The sequence below is a fragment of the Girardinichthys multiradiatus genome, chromosome 14 (genome assembly GCF_021462225.1).
Source record: "Girardinichthys multiradiatus isolate DD_20200921_A chromosome 14, DD_fGirMul_XY1, whole genome shotgun sequence".
Taxonomy (NCBI): domain Eukaryota; kingdom Metazoa; phylum Chordata; class Actinopteri; order Cyprinodontiformes; family Goodeidae; genus Girardinichthys; species Girardinichthys multiradiatus.
This window is the reverse complement of record NC_061807.1, coordinates 14,942,542-14,966,550: the sequence shown is the minus strand read 5'-3', so window position 1 is coordinate 14,966,550 and position 24,009 is coordinate 14,942,542. Positions and strand designations below refer to the sequence as shown.

The 24,009-nt window shown below is 40.2% G+C and overlaps 1 protein-coding gene across 2 annotated transcripts; it reads right to left on the bottom strand.

The window, feature by feature from the left end:
• Nucleotides 1-722: 722 nt before the first annotated feature.
• On the bottom strand, nucleotides 723-23,694 carry LOC124880122. 2 transcript variants are annotated; one of them, XM_047385053.1, is made up of 33 exons: nucleotides 23,576-23,694; nucleotides 19,961-20,679; nucleotides 19,682-19,867; nucleotides 18,165-18,226; nucleotides 17,879-17,917; nucleotides 17,514-17,756; nucleotides 17,141-17,367; nucleotides 16,752-16,963; nucleotides 16,487-16,621; nucleotides 15,564-15,662; nucleotides 15,441-15,484; nucleotides 13,562-14,544; nucleotides 12,694-12,813; nucleotides 12,589-12,623; nucleotides 12,095-12,247; nucleotides 9,808-9,936; nucleotides 9,481-9,519; nucleotides 9,149-9,274; nucleotides 8,949-9,075; nucleotides 8,036-8,194; nucleotides 7,924-7,958; nucleotides 7,590-7,754; nucleotides 7,369-7,503; nucleotides 6,504-6,542; nucleotides 6,295-6,435; nucleotides 5,079-5,164; nucleotides 4,965-4,988; nucleotides 2,945-4,385; nucleotides 2,822-2,870; nucleotides 1,753-1,869; nucleotides 1,562-1,683; nucleotides 1,400-1,488; nucleotides 723-1,287 (listed from the first exon to the last, which is right to left on the bottom strand). In XM_047385053.1, the coding sequence occupies exons 2-32, from the start codon at nucleotides 20,639-20,641 to the stop codon at nucleotides 1,432-1,434; spliced, it is 6,210 nt and encodes a 2,069-aa protein (XP_047241009.1). In that variant the 5' UTR covers nucleotides 20,642-20,679; nucleotides 23,576-23,694; the 3' UTR covers nucleotides 723-1,287; nucleotides 1,400-1,431. The 2 variants fall into 2 exon arrangements, with proteins under 2 accessions (XP_047241009.1, XP_047241010.1); XM_047385054.1 differs by having other exon boundaries at nucleotides 19,682-19,837.
• Nucleotides 23,695-24,009: the final 315 nt, after the last annotated feature.

Genomic DNA, 24,009 nt, shown 5'->3' with positions numbered 1-24,009 from the left:
TTAAATTGTCACCCTGTGGCTTAAATAAATTTCACAGCATCAAAAATGGTATTGAGTTTTTTTCTTATTGGTATCCAGTTTAAAACCTACAATCTGCACCAGCATACCATGTCGGTTCTGGATAAACTGGTTACAAGTCGTCTCAGTGCAGCCCGCTAACTGAGAAAAAGCAACGAGTTGCTACCAGAGGATTTCACAGCAGTAAAACAGCAAGTCATCATTTCTGGTGATTCATCCGTTGTTGTTTTCATGTTTATCCTTTTTGTTTTATTTTCGGCTGTAATTTGACTGAGCTGTGATGCACTGGAAACTCAGATTCTAAAAATGTTTATATGAGGACCGAGGCTGAAAACCTGCGAGGAGTACATTTATTTTTTGGACAAAATAAGGTCTTCAGGTCCAGATCAGACTGATCTAAACTCATGAAACCAGACAGTAAAGGTCCAGTTGGCTGATCTATACAGTTCATCTGGCAGGTTTCTGGCTCCAGACAAAAGCTTTTAAAACTACTCCTGTAGAGATGTTTGAGTTTAGCTTCGATTGCTCAGGTTTTATTCATGCTATTCTGTTCTAACTAGTGGGAGTGCTCAGACTTTTCAAACTAATCCTGTTTTTCTTTAGCCGAGTGCTCCTTCCACTCCCCAGGTTATGCCACCCTGGGCAGTGAGCCATCTTACTAGATGATTTCCAGGAGGTTAAAGGTTCAGAAGAGATAAACATAGTTTTCTAACAGTTCTTAGTTTTATTGATCTTATATGACAAAATGATTTGCATTATTCGTTTATCATGAAGCAGCCAATGTTTACAGTCATAAATCAACATTTTGAAGTAAATGTTCAAATCTAGAACAACTTAAATATATCTAATAATTATGTAAGTTTCCCAAAGGCTGAAAAACAAATAATATATCTTGGTGACAAATAATCAACCATCTTGTGTTCAATGAGTTCAATCGGAGCTTATGAACACAAAAACCTTTAGTCTTTACTCTGGTTGCCATCTTTGTAACATCCAACTATTAACAAAAAAGCAAAATGAATATATGAACTTCTCACCTCATCCTGCTCAGAGGACATTTTATAAACACAAACTAAAGACTGGAAAATGAACCAAGACCAGAGAGAAAACCACCAACCAACCAAATCCCATCAGCCTGAACAGCATCGATTCTTTAACACGATCTGAACTGGACAGTCCTCCCAGTTCGGCAGGAGATGAAGAGCTTCAACTGGTAGGGTCGTCTTACATCCAGCAGATGGAGGACAGCTCCGTTAAACCACAACAGCTCTAGTGGCACAAAACAAAGTATGCATTCATGTTGAGGTGATAAAATTCATGACAGTGAGAGCAGATGGCACACGAAGTACAACGCTGGGGTTAAACGGTAGTTCAGATTTACCTCCAGAGCTTCGTTCCTCAGAAGTAGATCAGTCAGACCCGTGTTGGAGAAGTCAGAGCTGATGTTCCTGAGAGTTTCTGGTAATAATTCTGAGAAACAGAGGATGTGAAGCTGAGGTCCAGCGTCTCCTCAGCATTAAATCCTCTGCGTGTTTGAGCGTACCTTCAGGTTGTCGTAGTGAGCGCGGCCGCAGCAGTGCGAGTCCTCAGCTGTGGCCTCGTTCAGGAAGAAAACAGAACAAACGGAACAGAAAAGGCCCAATCTAGGCTCCACAAACTCCTCACCTGAAGAGCAGAAACAAGGATGACTTAAAAACAACAACTGGTGGACTGACTCCAGTTGACGTGGCTCACCGAGGGGGGGTCTGCAGCTGAGCGGGAACGGCTTCAAGTCAACAGAGGCCAAAGAAGAATGGAAGCGAAATCTCTTCGCTGTGGGTCCAACTAGTCTTCTGCTTCGTTTACTGATGACTGAGGAAGAAGAGTTTCATTAGTTTGATCCATTTATCAGAGTGAACCTCTTACATTTAGTGAGGTTTTAAGTGATGAACACAGTAGCCTAATGCTAAACGGCTCCATCTCATCCAGATTGAATAGAGACCATCTGAACATCAGGTTCTAAACCACTGATGTTCTGCTGGTGGACCTCAGGCTTTTCCAGCATTCAGGATCGTCATTTCTTTAGCATCAGCCTTCACCTCATCTTTGACCAGCTTCCCTTGTCCCTGCTGAAGAAACGCATCCCCATAACATAACCCTGCCACTACCGTGTGTCAACATGGGGTATGGAGTAAGCAGTGTTCATTTTCCTCTCAAGGTTTTTACTTCTAGGAGACAGTTAGATGTGAGGCTAATCTAACCAGAGGAGCCTCTCCCACATTTTGCTGTCTCCAACATGTCTTGTGGAAACATTTTAACTGGTTTTCTTCTTGCTACTCTTCCTCAAAGACCCATCTGACCGTTGTCTTGTCAACAGATTATTTTCACTTCCAAATTATGGATTCAACGGCTCTGCAAGGTGTTCAACAATAAGTGGTTTAAACTTCTCCACATCCTGACCCGTCTGCTGTGTTCCTTGGCCTTCAGGATGCTGGTTGTTCTCTAATGTTCTCCAACAAACCGGAGGCCTTCACAGAACAGCTGCATTTATACTGAGATTAAATTTGGACTTGAACTAATCCAGTGACTTGTGGGGATAACTGGTTGAGCTGGATCGTCTTTACGGCAATCAAATGCGCGCCACACGTTTCAGATTTCTGTGTGTGGGACATGTTCAACCATTTATCGTTGTCTTCAGATAAATTACACTGATGTTTCGGTGGTTTAATGTGACAAAATGTAAACGTTTATTAATGAGTTTGCATTAATTAAACAATGAATGAATGAATTAAGGCACTGAATATTAAATGGTAGAAATACAGACCTGAGTTGTGTTCTGAGCTCGTCTTACTTCCCTCTGCAGATCCTGAAGTCTAACAGAAGAATCAGGTGATCAGAACCAAAGCTCCGTCTGTGAAGCTGTATGATGTTTAGATCTCAACCACACCTCTGGATTTGTGGAGTCAACTGGTGGGCTTTCCTGGCTGAGGTAGCAGACTTCATGTCCATTCTCCTCTTCTTCAGTCTCATCCAACGCAAGAAGCTCCTGCAGACGTCCCTCTGTGACCTCCCACCCGTCCCACCTTGGACCTTCTATCAGCTGTTCCTCCTCTGTCTCATCTTCTCCCACCTCACAGAGATTCACATCTATCTTTTCATTTTCATTCCAGGTGTTTTCTAGTTTGCAGCTGCTGTCTTCCTCCACTTCAGCAGCAGGCTCTTCTTCCTCCGATGCATCATTAAGATCATCTTCCTCCTCCTCTTTCACTCCATCCAGCCTCCTAAGAACATTTTGAGAAGACATTGATGACTTCCTGGTGCAGTTGTTGCTGGTTGGAGATGGTCTTTCATCTTTACTTGTTGCAACGTCTTCATCAATATTTTTCCTTCCTGGTCTGGATTCTTCTTCTGTGACATGTTGACCACCTTTAGTCATCTCTGTGTGCTCCTCAGCTTTTCTATAAGAAGTCTTTATTTTAACATCTATGACATGGTCGACTTTCCTTTCTTTTAAAGGGGTCTTCTCCCCCCTCTGGTCTCTCCCAGACGAGCTCTTGAATGTGAGCATCTCTGGTTTTCTTGCTTCCTTGGTTCCTCTTCCTCCTGTAGATCTTGCGTTGGTGTTGCTGAGAGCTTCTTGTCTCATACTACAATGCTGAAGGACTCCTGTGAGATTTAATCTTCTTCTGGCACTCTTCGGTCCACTTGAACTTGGTATCTCTGTGGCTTCTTCATGACCTTCAGGGTGATGCTCAACCACCATTTCTTCTGTTGCCTCCATCTTTGGGATCCTGGTGGGTTCATCACCTTTTAAGGTTGTTGAGATGCTTTTATTTGTCCGGTTTTCCTCGTTAGTTTCCAATTCTCGCTCAGTTGGTGGTTGATCTTCTACTGAATCCATCACTTGGTAAACATCTCCTGTGGGTTTAATGTCTGCTTCAGACACCAGGTTAGTGGGAGTTGCCTGATGTAAGATCTGGTCCTTCTCAGCTGGAGGTGTTTGGCTTTTTTCATCTTCATGCATTCGTTCATGGAGAGCATTAGGAATTTCTTCTTCTGAAGAAGGACTTCTTTCATCCCCTGTATGTTCTTCCACATCTCTTAATGTTGCATCCTTTAAATCAGTCTCCAGACTCTGGGCTTGGTTGCTCAACTCCAGCTTCCTTCTCTTTGGAGATGGTTCCTTCTCTGATAATTTTTCTGTCTTTCGTTGCGACTCCAAGCTGCTTGCAGCGACGCTCTCTGTGGGTCGACCACCTTCTCTGTCCAACTGAAGTGTCTCCATGGAGGCCCCGGCTGAGGATGTAGCGTCGACATCCATCTCGTCCACTTCAAGGTTTATTAGAGTCTCGCTGGAGTTTCGCAGACGCTCATTTAAACTCTTCAGACTTAAATTAGGAGCAGAAACATGTTTAATGCATTTGTTTTACACAAGTTGTTCAATACTAGAAAGTTTTGTTGGTAAGAAAATAAAAGCATACCAGAACGGTACTACAGGGGCTCATGGAGGTAGATCCACCCCCACAATTACAATATATTATGAAGGTAAGTCATTAAAATCCTCAAATCTCACTCCAGATTTTATATTAAACACCCCACTTCCAACGACTATGTCCTTAATCCAGTATGGACTGGTTAGCTCTTATAACTAAAACCAGTCTGACCCTGAAGGACTTCCTGTTGGTATTACCTGGAGTCAATCACATCTACTTACTGTGGACTATAAGCAGATTGTAGGAAATGGCTTTAAAATGATTGGTTGTCATAGAAGGTATGAAAGGTCCTATGAACTGATGTGCGTTCGAAACCAAATGGCTCGGGATCGGTGGCTCTTTTTGTCCAAGAAAAAGTTCCGCGTAAAACAAAACTAAACAGCTTCTTCTGCAGTAAAGCTGGCCAGAAGTATGAGGGTTATGGTTTTAATGGTTTTAAACGACCACAGCAGCAAATAAACACCAGATACTCACGACTCAATACGTTTAACTTTCCTCCTGTTTGGGAGGGAAAACAGAAGAGGATCAGGACCAAGAACCTCGACATCCATCTGCTTCATACCAAGTTCTTCTGAAATACACACATACCAAATCTGATGCACTGATGAAGAGTCCAGTGAGATCTTCTGAACAGCTTCTGTCACGCCTTGTGGTTCAGCCATCTCAATCACAATCTGACGGTCAGAGGGTAACACACACACATGCGTGTTTTACTATCTTTATGAGGACTTTTCGGTCACTTCCATTGACTTCCATTCATTTTCCTTGATTTTTATTGCCTATCCCTGACCCTAACCAGTTAATACCTAACCCTAACTCTAACAATAACTCAATTCATAGTCCTAAACCTAACCCCTGTCCCAAGAACGGAATTTGAAAAAGGGAGGACCAGGAAAATGTCCTCACTTTGTCAAAATGTCCTCACTTTGTCAAAATGTCCTCACTTTGTCAAAATGTCCTCACTTTGACAAAATGTCCTCACTTTGTCAAAATGTCCTCACTTTGACAAAATGTCCTCACTTTGACAAAATGTCCTCACTTTGTCAAAATGTCCTCACTTTGACAAAATGTCCTCACTTTGTCAAAATGTCCTCACTTTGTCAAAATGTCCTCACTTTGTCAAAATGTCCTCACTTTGTCAAAATGTCCTCACTTTGTCAAAATGTCCTCACTTTGACAAAATGTCCTCACTTTGTCAAAATGTCCTCACTTTGTCAAAATATCCTCACTTTGTCAAAATGTCCTCACTTTGTCAAAATGTCCTCACTTTGACAAAATGTCCTCACTTTGTCAAAATGTCCTCACTTTGACAAAATGTCCTCACTTTGACAAAATGTCCTCACTTTGACAAAATGCCCTCACTTTGACAAAATGTCCTCACTTTGACAAAATGTCCTCACTTTGACAAAATGTCCTCACTTTGACAACATGTCCTCACTTTGTCAACATGTCCTCACTTTGACAAAATGTCCTCACTTTGACAAAATGTCCTCACTTTGACAAAATGTCCTCACTTTGTCAAAATGTCCTCACTTCGCGATAAAAATACAAAAAATGGTTCTCACTCAGCAACAAGTACAAGAACACACACACACACAGAAAACACATTAAATCAAATCTGTTCATGCTGTCAAGATTAAAATCTAGATTTAAAAGAAATCATCTATTCTGGAGTTCTGTCGTTGCAAACAAATCAAACGTTGTCGGCACTATTTAAGGATTTATATTCTTTATCAAACCCAGAAGTGGTACCAGGAGTGAGGCGGGTCAGAGATGGGAGTCATGCAGGTGTTTGCGCAGTTACCCTGTTAGCGAGCGGCAGGAAGTCTACGAAAGCGGCAACAGACGCTACTTCTTTCATGACCATCATGACGAGGTGCACGGTTGGCTCAGAGATCTCCACACACAGCAGCCGCTCCTCCAGAGACTCCAGCTCTGAAACACGCTGAAGAAACAAAAATCTGAAGGCAACGTTCAGGAGCAGCTGCCCCCAGTCAGAGATGAACGACTTACAGCGTTGCTCCATTTCATCATAGTTCTGTACATCGGCTCCTGCAAACGAAGCATGAACAGAACCAAATGTCATTGATCTCCGTTATGATCCATGGAAAGTCATCGGGGCTGCAGAACCCTCGGAGTCCGATTACCAAACAGATTTTGGTAGATCCTAAGTTCTGCACATTTTATATTTTTGATGTTTTCATTTAAAGTGTCGACACTCTAATATTTTCAGGGTTACCACTTAATTACCCCAGCTCTGCTCTTCAGTCGTATGATAAATGTCCAGAATGTTAAATTACATCAATTATGCTTTAAGAGATGCCCTCATATGCTGCAAAGTAGATGCTTTAGGCCAAACCCTCCCGGACCTCTGCCTTCATGGTTTTTTCCTGCAGCTCGAAGTAAAAACAGGATATTAAAGAGTTTAATATTTATTTTAATATATATTTCAGTGTTAGTGCTTGGTTTGGTATCTGACCCAGATCCAGTTTAAGAGCCCTCAGGACCAGTTAAAATCAACAACAAAGAAAACAGGATCTAAGAGTCTAGAGACCAAACCAGCTGTGAAATCGTTCTTTTCTGATTTCTAATGATTGTGAATTAAAGGCTCTTATCTCAATAGAAATATCAGAAACTCATATCTGTCTTGCATGTATTGGAAAAGGAAACAAAATCTGAAAATAAACACTTATTCTCTCCAAGTTTAAACTGATTTTTATATTTCCATTACTGCTGAGGGAGCCTGCAGCAGATGACACTGAGGCTACATATTGCAGCAAACTTGTGGAGGTCATCAAGCCTAAATGGTATTTAGTGTTTTTGATAATCATTCCCATCGTTTCCCTCAGTTTACCGAGTCTATATTCATGGTTCACACCTCACTGAATCCAGGCTGCATGTCCTCTACGACGAAGTGAACGCTGAGCCGGCAGCCGTTCACAGAAACTGGATTTCTGATGTGATTTAGGACAAAATCACAGCAGGCGTCCCAGTTGCTGAAAAACACAAAGGCCTGGAGCAGAGAGAGCGAGAGAGATAAAAAGCTGCGACAGAAGGGAACTTCATGTCTGACTAACAACCATAATATGGTCGCCTTACCCTCCTCTGCAGCGGTAAGACCGTCACATTGTAGAACAGAGTCTGCAGGTTCTGTTTGGGGAAATAACGCCAAACCAGCTTAGCGACATCCTCGTGGGTGTAGTTCCTCTCAGGTAAACCTGTCAGCATGATGGTGCAGAACTCGGAGGCCGGGCACTCCGTTTTCTACACGACACAAAGGTACAAAATAAGAAACAAACACCTAAAATATTTCTCTATAATCACAGATACCAGTCTACAAACACTAAAATCTTCCACACAAGAATTATTTTGCTTCTTTACTTTCAAAAGTACAATTACATTCTTAATAAGGTGGGCAAAAACAAGACGTTACCTCTATAACCTTTACTGTATCGACGGTCAGATAATCTAGGAGGCAGAAATTGATCGCAGTTACTTCATTTGATTGACACCGAGTCTCCAGAAAGTTTGCGGTTTTTTTGTACCTGGAATATTGAACCAGGGAGAGAAGGTGGGAAACACGGATGGGTTTGCGGTCATTGTGATCCAGAATGGAGGGGTGCTTCCCTGTGGAACGCCACACTTTGCAGTTGGGACGACGGCTCCATCAACAGCTTCACTGCTGTCTGGCAGGGCTCTCAGTGCTGGACAAATATAAATGAAACAGGCAAGAGGTTTGATTGTGTTCATGTAGATTCTCAATTCTCTCCCAGATATGGTGACCTTCTACATAAAAAATAAATAAAACCAGAAAGATCAAGTACAACAGCACCAAGTTGGTCTTATTTTCATATGTGGAAGATGAAATGGTCATTAACAGACGCTGAGAAAGTAAGAACAGCATGATGGAAAATTTAAGCAGTTTAAAAATGTAACACCTTTGTAACCTCTATACTGAACACCGGCCCATGTCGGACTGGACTCCAGGTATGCAGCGACCTTAACCTCTGATGAGGTCAGGCTGTGCTGTGTGTCTTTCCAGAATGAAGCCATGGATGGATCATTGCTGCAATTAACTGTGTGTTTGCCTTTTAATGCCCATAAAACACATTCTCCTGGTCTCCTTTGTAAATGAACTGAATCTACATAGAACTTTTCTATTCATACCGACCACTTAAAGTGCTTTACCCTAGAATCATATTCATCCAGGAGTACCCACCAGTCACTGGTACCTTTAGACCAGTGGTGTTCAGAGTGGGTCCTCCGAGGCCGCTGTCCTGCATGTTTTAGATGTGTCCTTCCTCCAACACAGCTGATTGAAACCTTCTGATAATAACCCACTCATTTAATTCAGCCTAGTTGAGCAAGAGAAACCTCTAAAACACGCAGGACAAGGACCTTTGAGAACCGGATCACGCAGACGTAAACATGCCTTTATGTCCTAAAACAGAGACTCACGTGGGGAAACCCTGCTGCTTTGAGGTATTTTCATCCTAAAGACGTTGTGAGCTGGAGAGCGCTTCAGGAGGCTGTACCAAACTCCCAACAGATCAGCCTCACGCCTGGATTTGAACTCAACAAACACCTGAAACACACAGGAACAGTTCAAGGAAACCTCTCTACACTGAAACGTGTGAATGACTGCTGCAGTTTAACACCTTGTTGAGAAGAGGCAGGTATCGTCTCACAGAGCCGACTGCGTTCAGAGCTTCCCTCAGAGCTCTGGCCTCGCTCGGGGAAACGTTGTGGATGAAGACTGAGCTTTCTCCATCATCCTTCAGTTTCTGTCCATGTAAACAACCGAGGAAATCACACAACCACGTCATTTCAGCGGGTTTCCTTCCACATGATGATTTATTTTACCAAAATGTAGAAAAGATGTAAAGACATCTCAGCTCTGCACTCATTTCTTTCTAATCACAGTATTCTGAAATAAAAAGCTGCATTATAAGTTAGAAACATTGTGAAGATGTAACAATGTGATACTTACCGAGCGGATCCTTTTGATCAGGAATGAATAAAACCCAAACTGAAATAAACCAAAATAGATTTGCACTGACATATTAAGAGAAAAATGTAGATTTTTATAAAGTTTATGAAAGTAATCTTAGTAAATACTGAAATAATTCATTTGCGTCTAACAAAAAAAAAGTTAAACGAACATTTTTTAGTATCATAAACAACCCTTTATGGTCATTTATTCATCAGATTCTCCAGACAAAATGAAATATTCTCTATACTTTTATGCTGGATAAGTTTCTGTGTGAATTCCCATATTTTGTTTTGCAGTAATGATAAATTATGTAAATATTCTTACTGGTGTCACTGAAACCATGTTGTGCACAACTCTGACTGATAGTTCAGATCCTTTGAAAACGATGCGGTTCTGGTCAGAATAAGCGATGATGCTTCTTACAGCCTTCACGTGTGGCATCAGGGCAAACGCCTAAAACAACAAAACCATGTTTAGGAGCCACTTATGTAGGAACCGAACCAACATGACAGAAGTTGGTGCATAATTCATTTTCCAATCTTATTTTTACTCCTGATGAAAGTGCTGCTGGCTGTTTGTCATTAATATGGAAACATTATAAAAATCCCCTTTCTGCACTTCTTAAATCAGTAGAAGCTCCTTGTTTTATAGAATTATTTTGTAATAATCGTTCGTTCGTTCGTCGTCTTCCGCTTATCCAGGACCGGGTCGCGGGGGCAGCAGACTCAGCAGAGACGCCCAGACGTCCCTCTCTCCAGACACCTCCTCCAGCTCCTCCAGGGGGAGCCCAAGGCGTTCCCAGGCCAGCCGAGAGACATAGTCCCTCCAGCGTGTCCTGGGCCGTCCCCTGGGCCTCCTCCCGGTGGGACGTGCCTGGAACACCTCCCGAGGAAGGCATCCAGGAGGCATCCGGTATAGATGCCCGAGCCACCTCAACTGGCTCCTCTCGATGTGGAGGAGCAGCGGCTCTACTCCGAGCCCCTCCCAGATGGCCGAGCTCCTCACCCTATCTCTAAGGGAGTGCCCGGCCACCCTACGGAGGAAGCTCATTTCAGCCGCTTGTACCCGTGATCTCGTTCTTTCGGTCATGACCCAAAGTTCATGGCCATAGGTGAGGGTAGGAACGTAGACCGACCAGTAAATTGAGAGCTTTGCTTTTCGGCTCAGCTCTCTCTTCACCACAACAGACCGGCACAGCGCCCCCATTACTGTGGCAGCTGCACCGATCCGTCTGTCGATCTCCCGCTCCATTCTTCCCTCACTCGTGAACAAGACCCCGAGATACTTAAACTCCTCCACTTGAGGCAGGAACTCCCCTCCAACCTGAAGAGGACAAGCCACCCTATTTTGTAATAATAATATATATAATAATAATGTAATGAATTGTTGACGTGTTCAGTTTTGAGAGCTTCTATACATTTATTTCACTTTCTGCCTTGTTTTGTTAAGAACGCTGGTTTCTATAAAGGTCTATACATACATTTTAGTTAAAAGGGCAAATATATTTTTAGAAAATTTATCATCGTTCATTTTCTGTTCCTCAATAAAAGGTTGTAATTATTTTATGACCGGCACGAATTCAAAATAAAAAGCAAATCAGAACTGGTCCTTCCATCATTCTTTTCTTGACATAAAACCCTTTCATTTATTAACAGGAAGTGAGAAGCTTATTAGACGACATGATCTCTGGATCTGCAGTGTCTGATGTACTGAAGTCATGCAGAGAACATCGATTGTTCTCTTGATTAAACAAAAAAAAAAAAAAAAAAAAAAAACAGAAAAATCTTTTTAATGGGGAACATGTTGACTGGATTAGGGACACAGAAGGATATAACGAGCACAAGACTTTGAAACTTGAATCTGAGGTAAGAATGACGATGAAGAAGAATTAGGACACAACCAATTACTGCATGACTTGATAATATAATACAGACTTCTAGTGACGTTGTAACTCAGAATAACAATGCTGATCAGAACTGGAGCACGGGTTACATCCACCTGTATCATACCAGTACAGGGAATCACAGGCAGACTGGGCTCCCCACAGAGAGCTTTTAAATCCCCCTTTAGAGTGTTGGTTGGTTAGGTCTCCAAGAACCAGCTCTCAGACCACATATTTCCCGACTTCCTGGACCTCAATGGATAAATCACCTTCCAGATCTTCACTTAAATGAGCTCACCTTCAAGCTGGAGACTTTGCTGTTGCTACGTTTGTTTTGGATCCTGATTTTGTTCATATCTCAATTTTCAAGTTGCGAATTTACAGAGACCTCCCCCCCCTTTGCTGATGCGCAGACATGCATCAGCAAGTTACAATGCGTGAAACTATTGAAAACTACATTCCTGAACACAAATGAAAGCTTAAAATGATGATACCTGCCCGTCAGGTTGAATTCAAACGTCTCAACTCTCAGAGACAGTTTCTCAGGTTTGACTGGGAGGGATTTTAGCTAATTGTCTTCAGTGATGTTAGTTCTGTCAAACATGTTCAAGAAACTGTCATACAGCTTTTTTTTTTTTTTTTAGAGGTCCTAATGGTCTGTAAATTTCATAAGGAGCACCTGAAGAGGCTTTTCAGATGAAACCTACATGGAAATTATCTGGTACCCACCATGCATTTTTGAGGAATAACATAGATGTTGTTGCCCTTATAGATGAACCCAAACGGGAGGAGCAGATCAGCAACTTCATCCTCTCTGTAGCAGCCATCAAAATACTTAGGCAGGTTTGTTATTAACAGCACCTTCGCATTGAGTGAAAACAGCTGAAAAACAGATTAGGAGAGACAATCACATAAATCTAAACTTTCCTTCGAACAAATGTACAAGCAACCGTAGAAGATGCTTTATGTGTGGCCAACAGGTCGGTAGATTCATTAGAGTTAAGGTTACATTTACATTACTGATCCTACGACAAATTAAATGCTGCACTGACTGAACTATAAAAGGCCACTTCATCCACTTTCTGTTCTGGTTTGGGTCAGTTTGAGTTCAAGAAGCCCGTGAAAACTGTTCTCTTTGTTTGCAGCAGACCTTCAGTTTCCGACTATGAAAAGGAAAGATGTGTTTTTACAGCAGCGGTTCAGACATGTTAAAGAAAACTCACCTTTGAGGACATGACGGTTTTCTTGCTTAAACAACCTGGAGAAAAGAGTCAAAACCAAAAGGTCAATAAAATAAAATTATCTGCAGATGTTTCCTGGTTTCTTACCAATTCGGTCTTCACACAGAAATTTCTCCAACATCTCTTCGATGGTCAGGGTGGAGGCAGCAGCTGAAGCCTTGGTTTTGGTAGCTGGAGCTGTCCGAGATCGATTCTTTTTAGTTCCCACTGCAGACAACAGGACATTTTCTTTTACATATCTATAACTTGTCACCCATCACAGGAAAATATTATTTTATAACCAACAAACCAAAGTCCAAGCTTTATTTCAAGAGAGGAACAGGTAAGCCCAAAATTATTCATACCCCAGGCAGATTTAGATTTCATAAAGTCTTCGTTGAACCAAAACGTTTGTTTCTGATAGGAAATGAGATGCCGCTCTCAAAAGATAAATAAATGTGAAAGGAATATCCATTTAGAAAAATTAACTATTCGGCTTCACATTCTATTAAAATTATTAGTCCTTATAACTGCTGAACAGGTATTTAACCCATTTATCTTTGAGGTTAGAAGGCATCTTTACCATCACCCTAATCTTTAGCCTTCTCCATTAGATTCGTCTCATGACTGACTGGGCCACTCAAAAACAATCATATTTCTCCAGGTCTGAAAAAAACATGTTGGTAAAACTAAAAGGCCACTTTAAAGTCCAGATGATGGCGTATGAATATGAATCAAAAACCTAAATGTTACTTTATAAACTTGGCAGATCAACCATGAGGCTTCTTTATTTATTGGTGGACCCCATGTTGAACCCTGAACCAAAGGATTCACTGTCCAACAGTGTATTTAAAGAGGTTCATATCTATGTTGACAGGAAAACACCATGACACCCATGTTCTACCTACCTGCATGGAAAGAGTAAAAACTGGAGAAAATCAGGTATTATTCGTTCACTGCATGCTGTTAAATGTACCTTTTTTCTTTGTTTTTGTCTTCACACGTCCCAATGAACGTGGCATCTTTAAAGCAGGTGAACGTCCTGCTTTCTGCGGTCCCAAAGCATCGGTCTCAGTCCTAACGGTGGACGTCGGACCTTTTTCCTGGCCCAGTGATGAAGATCCAGTTGAGGGTGTTGGAGTCTTAAGGAGATTCAGTTGTGTCTGAGATGGATAAGCGGGTTTGGATGTAAAAATTATACTGTTTGATGCGTAACTCTTTACTGGTTTAGTCCTCTGGAGTTTGACTTCAGTTATAGTTTTAACCTTCACATCATCTGCTGCTCTTGTTTCCAGATATTTCAGAGATTCATATTCTTTGGTCTGATGGTTCACTTCATTAAGTCCAGCTTGTTGCTTTGTTTCGGCAGTTGTTTCAAAAGAATCAGCTGCGACATCATCAGCCACCAGTACAGATTCTTGAAGCTGCATGTCCAATTTTTCTGTCATGGCAGCATCCTGATTATATTCTGAAACTGCATGCAGTGATTTCATGGCATCTTCTATATTTTCTACCATTTCTTCTTTGTTCACATCCCCATCTTCCTGTAGATGAGCTTTAAGTTTCTGTCTAGTTTCTTCCATGGTCGCCTCTTTGAGTGCCTTTGGAGATTCTTTAGTCTCTATTTGGGTTGTTTCAGGCTGTGTTTTTTGTTCAGAATCACCAGCATCTGCCGTCTTTGTTGCAAACGTAAACTTTGTAGATCCTGGAAGCTTTGAAGCTCGTTTTTTCACCTTAACGAATTTACCAGCTCCTGTTTTTAAAGGTCTGACAACCTGCTGGTTTAGTACATTTTTTGCTTTGGAAAGCAAAACTCTTGTTTTTGAGACGAGTTTCCTTGTTGCCATCCTTTTCACTCTCAGTGAAGATGCGTGCTTTCTAGTTGGAGGTAGAACCATCTTTGCCCTGGATGAGGGTTCGGTGGGTTGTCGTTTAAAGACACTGGGTTCCACAGATATTCTGAGAAGGCAAAAAACAAATGAGGCGATGGTAGGGAACACACACAGAGCCTGAAGGTCCTAGCTTTAATATCTTAATGTGTTCTTCTTTTTAAATAAATGTAGGAGCAACTTTTTTTATTCATTAGATGAATGCCTGCAAAGCCTATATATAAATATAGATTTTTTATGAGAATTTGGTTTTCTTAAACTCAAACATTAGATATATATTCAGATAAACAGGAAGTAAAGAAGAGTTACACTGAAGGCCAGCTCTGTCCTAGGATGTCCCCCTGGATCAAGTGCAGGTGATGGGAATTTAATAACATCACTGTTGGACAATGTCTCCCACCCCATGCATGAAGCTGCTGCAGAGCCAGACAGCTCCTAGTGACAGACTGCTACATCATAGGTGCACAGAGGAGCTTTATCACAGGTCCTTCCTCCCAGCAGACTTTAGAACCATCTCTGCTCCTAACCAAACTCAATAAGCTGTTTATGTCCCTGCTGTTCTTCGCACATCTTTTCCAAACTCTTATTGTATTTGTTGTTTATTTCTTGCAGAAATAATACATCACATTTTGTACATTTTTTTTTTTTATTATCTAGAATTGAAACCTAGAAAACTCTTCCACTACTGTTGCATATTTCTTTGTATCTGTGTCTGCTATTTCTAATAACTGTACAGTATTTTTCCTTTTTTCTTATGTTGTAAATTTGCCTTTACTGTAGAGTTTCTCTGTTATATTTTACCTTGTGTAAAAATGCGTTCTTTTTGCTTTTACCTTTGCTGCTGGTACACCTACATTTCTCCACTGAGGGACAATAAGAGATTTTTCTATTGTATTTTAATGAAAAACAACCTTTTCTTCTGAAATAATATGCACTGCAGAAAATGACAGACAACATAAAACTTACGGTCGTGGAGCCATTTTCTGCTTCCGTTTCATAAGAAGCATATTCTATAAAAACAAACATTTAGTTTTAACATGCTGACGTAAAGATGTTGGCATAAATGTTGTCAAATACAAACTGCTTTACTTTTCCTTTAACAACAGTGACTGATGTTCCTTGAATATCGAGGATCTTCATCCTTTTTACTTTCTCTGCATCTTTCTTGTTTTCAAAACATACAATCGCCTTCGAGAAAACAAAACCAACAAGTTAGAGACATGTCAAGAGTAAAAACAGTACAACTATTGATCTACAGCTTAAACATCGTTGATCCGGTTATAAAAACACGTCTGTTTCAAATACACCAGATTAAAAACCAGAATTACAGTTATCAGAGTCCACATTATAATCCCAAGTATTTGACATAATCTGGAGATACTGCATTTATAGCACAGATTACACCTGCAAAGCAGAATGTTACTATTAAGTTTTGATAATAATCCTCCTTTGACAATTACATGTTTTCTGTGATCATTTAGAACAAAAACAACCTAGAGAACAAAATTAAATAAACTGCACGGGCCTTTTTTAAAATTACTCCTGCCTAGCAGCTGTGGCGCTTCGGCACCAGTCATTTTGAGCAGAACGGACCTTTTGTGAAACCCGTGAAAAATAAAAATGTTTCACCTCATGTGACAAATGTGCAAAGATTTAGTCTCTAGTAAATACATTTTTAAAATCAACAACTGAAGGGAGAATGTCTTCCCACTTGGTTCTTTGGGTGTCAACAGTATTGTAGAATCAGAGTCATCTTTAATTAAATTGTCATCCAATCAGTGCATTAAAAAAGCAAAAGTAAAAAAAGCAGATAATAAATAACATAAGCATACATACGAGCATTTTTTAACCGGTTTTAAAATGTCGTGTACTGCCCGCTTTAAGTGTAGCGAATGCAGTAGGATAAAAACTCATCTTTGGTCGATTTATCTTTGTTTTTATAATTCTGCCCCAACGGAAGCTGTTTAAAGGATGCAGTCATAGTAGGTTTCATTCAGCAGAACCAAAGATACCTTTCGTTTGGACTTCAGCAGCAGAACTGATTTGATGTTTCCAAAAATCTCCACAGCAGCAAGAACGTCACTGTCAGACAGAGAGTCAAAGGTCCCTCTGAGCTTCACCGTGGTTACAGGAGAGGATTTACCAGCCTGATAAAAACATTAAATTCATTTGTGCATAATTTTCATTTCACTGACAAACTTTAGAAAACCCGAGTTAAGACTGTAAGGAAGAAACCATTTATTAAATAAACTGTTAAATAAGCAGCTAAATACCAACCTGAGGCTTTCTACAAGAACCTGATTCATTGACCTGAAGGTCAGGCTTCACTTTGGATAACTTTGCATCTAAGCTCCGCTTTGCTGCATGAGAGGAGGATGATGAAGAGGCAGCAGAAGATGATTTCAGGTTCCTGAGTTCAGCCAAGATGACTGGAACCAGAGTTTCAATCACAGCTTTGAGTTTTGGTTTCGTCACAAGTGACTGGACTGCTGCAGGACAGAAAACGTTTGTTTCAGACGCTCAGTATTGTGATTGATCTGTATTGTATCGCAAGTATCCAATAACGACGAGCAAATCCACATATGGACCGAACTGCAACAGTTTCTGGCAATAGGTTTCCTGAGTTCGACCGATGGGTGTAAAAAAAACCAAAAAGCTATTCCAACCTGATGTTTTCAGCAGCCTTTCAGTCAGCTTTTCCACTTTGCTTGACCTCAGTCGTTGATCGGAGGACCTGGTCGTCGTGGACGAACGCCTCTTGTGGCTCCTGTGTGATGAGGACCTTTTCTTCTTACTCCTCCTGGAGGACTGCCTCTTGTGGCTCCTTAAACGCAAATGTTGACGTGCCGTCGAAGGGGAGTCATACCATGGTGAGAGAGAACGACGCTGAGACCTGCAGGAAACCAAAACCAGTTTTTAAAAACTGAACATTTTCAGCAGTTTATCTGAAATTCAGGAAGGTTTAAATTTAGTTTTGGGTTCTGCTTAAAGATTTACCGATGAGTTTTTATTTTACAGTATTTCTCTTATCTTACCAACCTATAAGTGTTTGAATTCTCCGACTCTCCAGACTTGCTTCTGCGCTTCCGAGCCTCGTAAGAACACGGACTTGGAGAACGGGAACTGCTCCTGGATCTCTCCCATCTAGCCTCCAGTCTGCTGCAACTGTATGGGCTGTTGGACCTGGACCTGGACCGGCTCTCAGGCCTGATTCCGTGATCATAATGCTGGAATGTCTGAGCAGAGGATGAGGCAGACTGCCAGGCATCTTTATCAGGAAAACTACAAAGAGCAGAAAAAAAATTTAAACGTTACTCAAATGGCAGAAAAAGGCTTCAAAACAAATCTATCTTTTAAATTAAGAGGGGGCGAGTTTAAGAGTTTAACCTTTTTATTGGGCTCACCTTTCAAACAGTGGTACTGTACAATCCCAGTTTGGATATCTGTAGAAAGACACAACAATTAAAAGGGGTCCTAGTTTAAAAAACAAGCTCTTGTCAATAAAATATCAGTCATTATTTGCTGTTGATAGACTAAATTTACAAACAAGCATCCTGAACGGGAAACAAGGATCTTAAACTAATCTGGATGTTCTTACTGTAGCATCAAGCAAACAAGTTATTCCTGCGTCAAGAACAAAGTGTTGATGATGCTACACAAACATTTATAGATCGTTGAGAAAAGACTGACTGTTTGCGGAGGAGTTTGCAGTTCTCAAGATGAAAGCTGGTATTCTGGTGGAAGATCCAGTCCTGGCAAGAAGAGCAACAAACATCACTGAAAACTGAATAAAACATTTTTTTTTTGTGAGCACAACCATCATTACATAAACAGCATCTTTTTGTTACTTTCCAATATGATTCTAATAATCTTTACCAAACAGACATTTTGGTATTTGCAGAGTCAAACGTTCTGTTGAGCTTTGCTTGGAGAGAACCAACATAAACCTTCAGTTGCGTTTATAATCTGTGTTTTAAGAGTATGGCAACGTGACAGTATTAGATTGTGATGGGTCAGAACGTGGTAAAGATCTGCTGAAGCAGAGAGATTTTATCTAGATGCACATTCAGTCAGCTGCTGTTCTATGTTTCACCCAACCAATGACACCTTTTCCTTTAGCTTCATAAACTAGTTTTAAATGCATCTAGAGGGCACTTATACACAATTGTTGTTACCTTTCGATAAAAATACAGGTTTTATGTTGGCTGAACCATCTAAGACCGACAGAACTTCATGTCTAAAGTATTATATGTTAATCACAGTAAGTAGAAAAACTCAGCAAATGCATTAAAAATCTGTTCGTAAATGGATTTCGTGGCCCTAATTTTTTTTCTTATAACATTGTGATTTTAATATTATACTCTGGTTATAACTCATAATGTCATTTCTGTTTATTTTACACCATCAAAGAAAGACTATTGCTTATAAACATCACAGATTTCTTTTGTTTTTGCTTATTTTCCCCAAATTTATGTTTTAGGTCAACAAACAACAAATAGAAGGTAGTTCAAAGAGCCGTGTTCAAATGGGTCAAGGTCAGGGCTACTTGAACCTACAATTTTATCACAATATTTAGTGGTAAAATAGTATTTAAAGATTCTTCCGATCCTTTTTTTTTTTTTAGGTAACTGTATAGCTGGTACTGCAGGTTGCTGCTGTCAAAGCCCCACAAACACAAATGCTGCTCTTCAAAAGCACACCCAATTTTAATTAGGATTCTTCAGGACTCCAAAGAAAAAGTGTGATCCTTATCAATAAACTGCACAGTAACTGTTTCTAATCATATTTACTGATATATGTTGATGTTCTCATGAAACCAACAGTGCAGAAAATAGTGGAAATAGCAGTTTGGAGGGGTTTTAGACATCATTAATTGGAATTTCTATTTTTCATGAGAAACAATACTTTAAATGCACATCCCTAGGTAAGCTTTCCTTTAAAATGTGAAAAAACACACTTTTCTATTTCTTTCTTTTTGTAAAATTATTTTATCACAACTTCCTACAATTTTACATAGCAAGCACAAAGAGATGCGAAACTGTTTTTAATTAACTCTATTCTATTTCTCCACCTCAGTTTCTAGTCCAAAACTGCAAGTTTCCCAAGAGCGAAGGTTTTTACAGATCTTTAAATATTTCTACATACGTGACATTTATCTGGTAACAGAGCTTACATGCAGAGTGATCAGAAGGAAGTCCCTAACTTACCTTGATACTGGCACATTGGTTGCTACAGAGAGAACAAGTATGTGGGAACGCTGTCGGTGTGGCTGCAGCATAATCTTCCATCTTGGCTTGTGGAGGAAGACCGTAAAAAGCAGACATCTCTGGTAACAACTGTCTGCCTGAAGGTGGTTGCAACCACTGGGTGGAGATTGCCGGGTTAGATACGGCCTGAGGCAGACAATGAGAAACAGAAACCACTCTGGGCCTTATGGACCTAGGAGGAACTCGGTTTAAAGCAGAATAAACTTGTGTTTTCATTACCTCTGGTACCGCCTGCTTCCACATCTGGTACTGCTCCCTCTGGGTCTGCTGCTTCCAGTTTTGCTTCGTATACTTGTGATTTTTCTTTGTCTCAGGACCTGTTAACTCTTGTCCATGAGTTTTACTCTCATTATTGCACATGTTGCCATTAATAACCATCAGGTCAGCTTGGCCAGGATTACTATCTCCAGGTAATAAAGCAGATGACTGGATTTCAGGTTTTGAATTCCAGTTTGATTTTGATTCTTTCAGAGGAAGAGATTCCGATACTTTAGACTTTGCAGAACGTCTTTCTGTGTCTTGCTTTAGCAGAGGCAACAAGGAGAGAAGGGTTTGTAAACCCTGGCTTGGTGAGGTCTGCAGTTTATTTGAATCACTATGTGGAGGGTCCAAAGATGCCCTGCTTGAGCTAAAACTAGCAGAAGAGCTCTTTTGGTCATCTGACAATACTGAACCACAGTTTTTCACTGGTGGTGTACTCTTCCACAGCAGCTCTTTGCAGTGGTTGTAGGATAAATCTTCTCTCCCAACACTCTGCTCTTTAATTTCCACCTTTCTACTGGTTTCTTCTAAAAGCCCTGGAGATAATTTCCCTTCAAGTTTAGAATTCCCATCTTCCTTAGGTTCAACGTTTGATGAAGCTTTGACTCGGTTAATCCGTGGACCCTCTGAACAACTCATACCATCAGATCACGTTGTGCTTGTAATGGTTGGAAAGTCTGAAATATCAAATGTTTTCTTAAAAGATTCAGTGTACTAGTAGCAAAGTGATACAAACAAAAAACCATCAATTATACAGTTGTACATTCAAAATATTACCAAAAAATACAAAACTGAAATAAATTATAACCATTTAACTTTGATTTTTTTTTATCTTTCTGCAAATATACAAAGATGTGTTGCTTATTAAGACAACAGGAACTCAAACTATACCGCAAAAATGTAAAGGTCCAGTAAATGTGCAGATAAATATTACACAAAAATAGAATATACAAGTCCTTCTCAAAATATTAGCATATTGTGATAAAGTTCATTATTTTCCATAATGTCATGATGAAAATTTAACATTCATATATTTTAGATTCATTGCACACTAACTGAAATATTTCAGGTCTTTTATTGTCTTAATACGGATGATTTTGACATACAGCTCATGAAAACCCAAAATTCCTATCTCACAAAATTAGCATATTTCATCCGACCAATAAAAGAAAAGTGTTTTTAATACAAAAAACGTCAACCTTCAAATAATCATGTACAGTTATGCACTCAATACTTGGTCGGGAATCCTTTTGCAGAAATGACTGCTTCAATGCGGCGTGGCATGGAGGCAATCAACCTGTGGCACTGCTGAGGTCTTATGGAGGCCCAGGATGCTTCGATAGCGGCCTTTAGCTCATCCAGAGTGTTGGGTCTTGAGTCTCTCAACGTTCTCTTCACAATATCCCACAGATTCTCTATGGGGTTCAGGTCAGGAGAGTTGGCAGGCCAATTGAGCACAGTGATACCATGGTCAGTAAACCATTTACCAGTGGTTTTGGCACTGTGAGCAGGTGCCAGGTCGTGCTGAAAAATGAAATCTTCATCTCCATAAAGCTTTTCAGCAGATGGAAGCATGAAGTGCTCCAAAATCTCCTGATAGCTAGCTGCATTGACCCTGCCCTTGATAAAACACAGTGGACCAACACCAGCAGCTGACACGGCACCCCAGACCATCACTGACTGTGGGTACTTGACACTGGACTTCTGGCATTTTGGCATTTCCTTCTCCCCAGTCTTCCTCCAGACTCTGGCACCTTGATTTCCGAATGACATGCAGAATTTGCTTTCATCTGAAAAAAGTACTTTGGACCACTGAGCAACAGTCCAGTGCTGCTTCTCTGTAGCCCAGGTCAGGCGCTTCTGCTGCTGTTTCTGGTTCAAAAGTGGCTTGACCTGGGGAATGCGGCACCTGTAGCCCATTTCCTGCACACACCTGTGCACGGTGGCTCTGGATGTTTCTACTCCAGACTCAGTCCACTGCTTCCGCAGGTCCCCCAAGGTCTGGAATCGGCCCTTCTCCACAATCTTCCTCAGGGTCCGGTCACCTCTTCTCGTTGTGCAGCGTTTTCTGCCACACTTTTTCCTTCCCACAGACTTCCCACTGAGGTGCCTTGATACAGCACTCTGGGAACAGCCTATTCGTTCAGAAATGTCTTTCTGTGTCTTACCCTCTTGCTTGAGGGTGTCAATAGTGGCCTTCTGGACAGCAGTCAGGTCGGCAGTCTTACCCATGATTGGGGTTTTGAGTGATGAACCAGGCTGGGAGTTTTAAAGGCCTCAGGAATCTTTTGCAGGTGTTTAGAGTTAACTCGTTGATTCAGATGATTAGGTTCATAGCTCGTTTAGAGACCCTTTTAATGATATGCTAATTTTGTGAGATAGGGATTTTGGGTTTTCATGAGCTGTATGCCAAAATCATCCGTATTAAGACAATAAAAGACCTGAAATATTTCAGTTAGTGTGCAATGAATCTAAAATATATGAATGTTAAATTTTCATCATTACATTATGGAAAATAATGAACTTTATCACAATATGCTAATATTTTGAGAAGGACCTGTATTACTAGCATGGAGCACTTGACTGTTTGTTTTTGATGTACAATATATCACTATCACAATATCACTGTACACAATATGTATATCACAAGGAAGTGCCTGGACTGATACGTGTTAGCTGATTATTTAAACACCAAACAGTCAAATGCTCCATGCTAGTAATATATTTGGTAACATTTCTTAAATGTAGCATAAAGCTTGTGAAGATAAAAAAAAAAAAAAGGTGGTCAAGTCATTAAGAAACTACATCTGTTTAATTGCCAAACAGCAGCTGCTGGCCAGAACCAACTTTTTTAGTAAAATCTTGAAATCTAAATTTTGATCTATTTATTTATTTAAAGTAGGTGGATAGCTTACTCATCGTCTAAGGTCTTTGTTTGCCATTAACACAAAGCAGAAATATAAGCATTTTTTCACCATTTGTTTAAATAAATAAATGGTTTGAATAATCTGTAAGCCATTTTAGCTAAATGGAGAAATAAGTTTGTAACATCACTGTGTATAACTAAAATATATAAAATACAAAGACCTTTTCGATTATAAATCTAATTAAGAGATGCACCTGTATGTGAGAAACGTAAAAATATATTTAAAAACAAAAGGTTTATAAGTCAGCATTAATTGAAGAAACTTAACTCTTCCTTTTTACAACTGCAGACGTTTTCAATGTCACAACCACAGTGTTAATTGAATTACGTTAGTGGGATTACTGTCCAAGTTCCGCTGTAAAATCAATGTTGGTGAAAATGATTTGAAGCTAAAACTAAATGTTTAATTTAGGAGGTGAAATAATGGTAAAATTAAATATCAGCGAACATACTGGCACAAAATATTTTAAAAAAGCATTTAAAATCTAATCTTGACCGAGTTTCAAAGTCAAGCGCGGGTATTAGTAGTTTGTTAGCCATTAAGCTAACGCGGAATGTTAGCTAAAAAGCCGACAAACGTTGGCAACAATTTTAATCTAAACTGTCTTGGTACAAAGTTTTTCATCCCATAGTGAGCTGGTACATACCTTAGTTTTTCTTTTAGTTTACTTATACAAAATTTGCCGACCGTTCACCCGTTTAATTAACGGTCAACAGGTGCGCGAAAAAAACAAAAATGGCGACATAAATTGGGCACGTCCGGTTCAGGTGCTAAATTTCAAAATAAAAGCACTAAAACCTTTTTACAATTTAGATGGGCAAGCGCGTTTACCTGATAAGCAAGAAAGCTGATCAAATAAGATTTATTGGATTTATAGTCGACGCAGATTAAACTTCCACAGTGAAGGTTTTTTGGGTACAAAATATAAGATACATGAATATATTAAGAAAGTATGTATCTATCTATTCAAGAAATTGATATTTTAAATACGCCAGAAGACAAAAGGGTGTCAATTTACTTTTTAGGACAAAGTCTAATACATAGATCACATGTAACATTCTCCCTTATTATCAAGGTATA

What these genes read in the sequence shown, in the direction of transcription:
- LOC124880122 (XM_047385053.1), bottom strand. Translation starts at nt 20,641, where the DNA reads ATGAGTTGTTCAGAGGGTCCACGGATTAACCGAGTCAAAGCTTCATCA. An exon ending in GAGAATTCAAACACTTATAG is followed by an intron (nt 17,368 to 17,513) that starts GTTGGTAAGATA and finishes GGTTTCCTGCAG; the next exon opens with GTCTCAGCGTCGTTCTCTCT. An exon ending in GACAAAAACAAAGAAAAAAG is followed by an intron (nt 12,814 to 13,561) that starts GTACATTTAACA and finishes TGTTGTCTGCAG; the next exon opens with TGGGAACTAAAAAGAATCGA.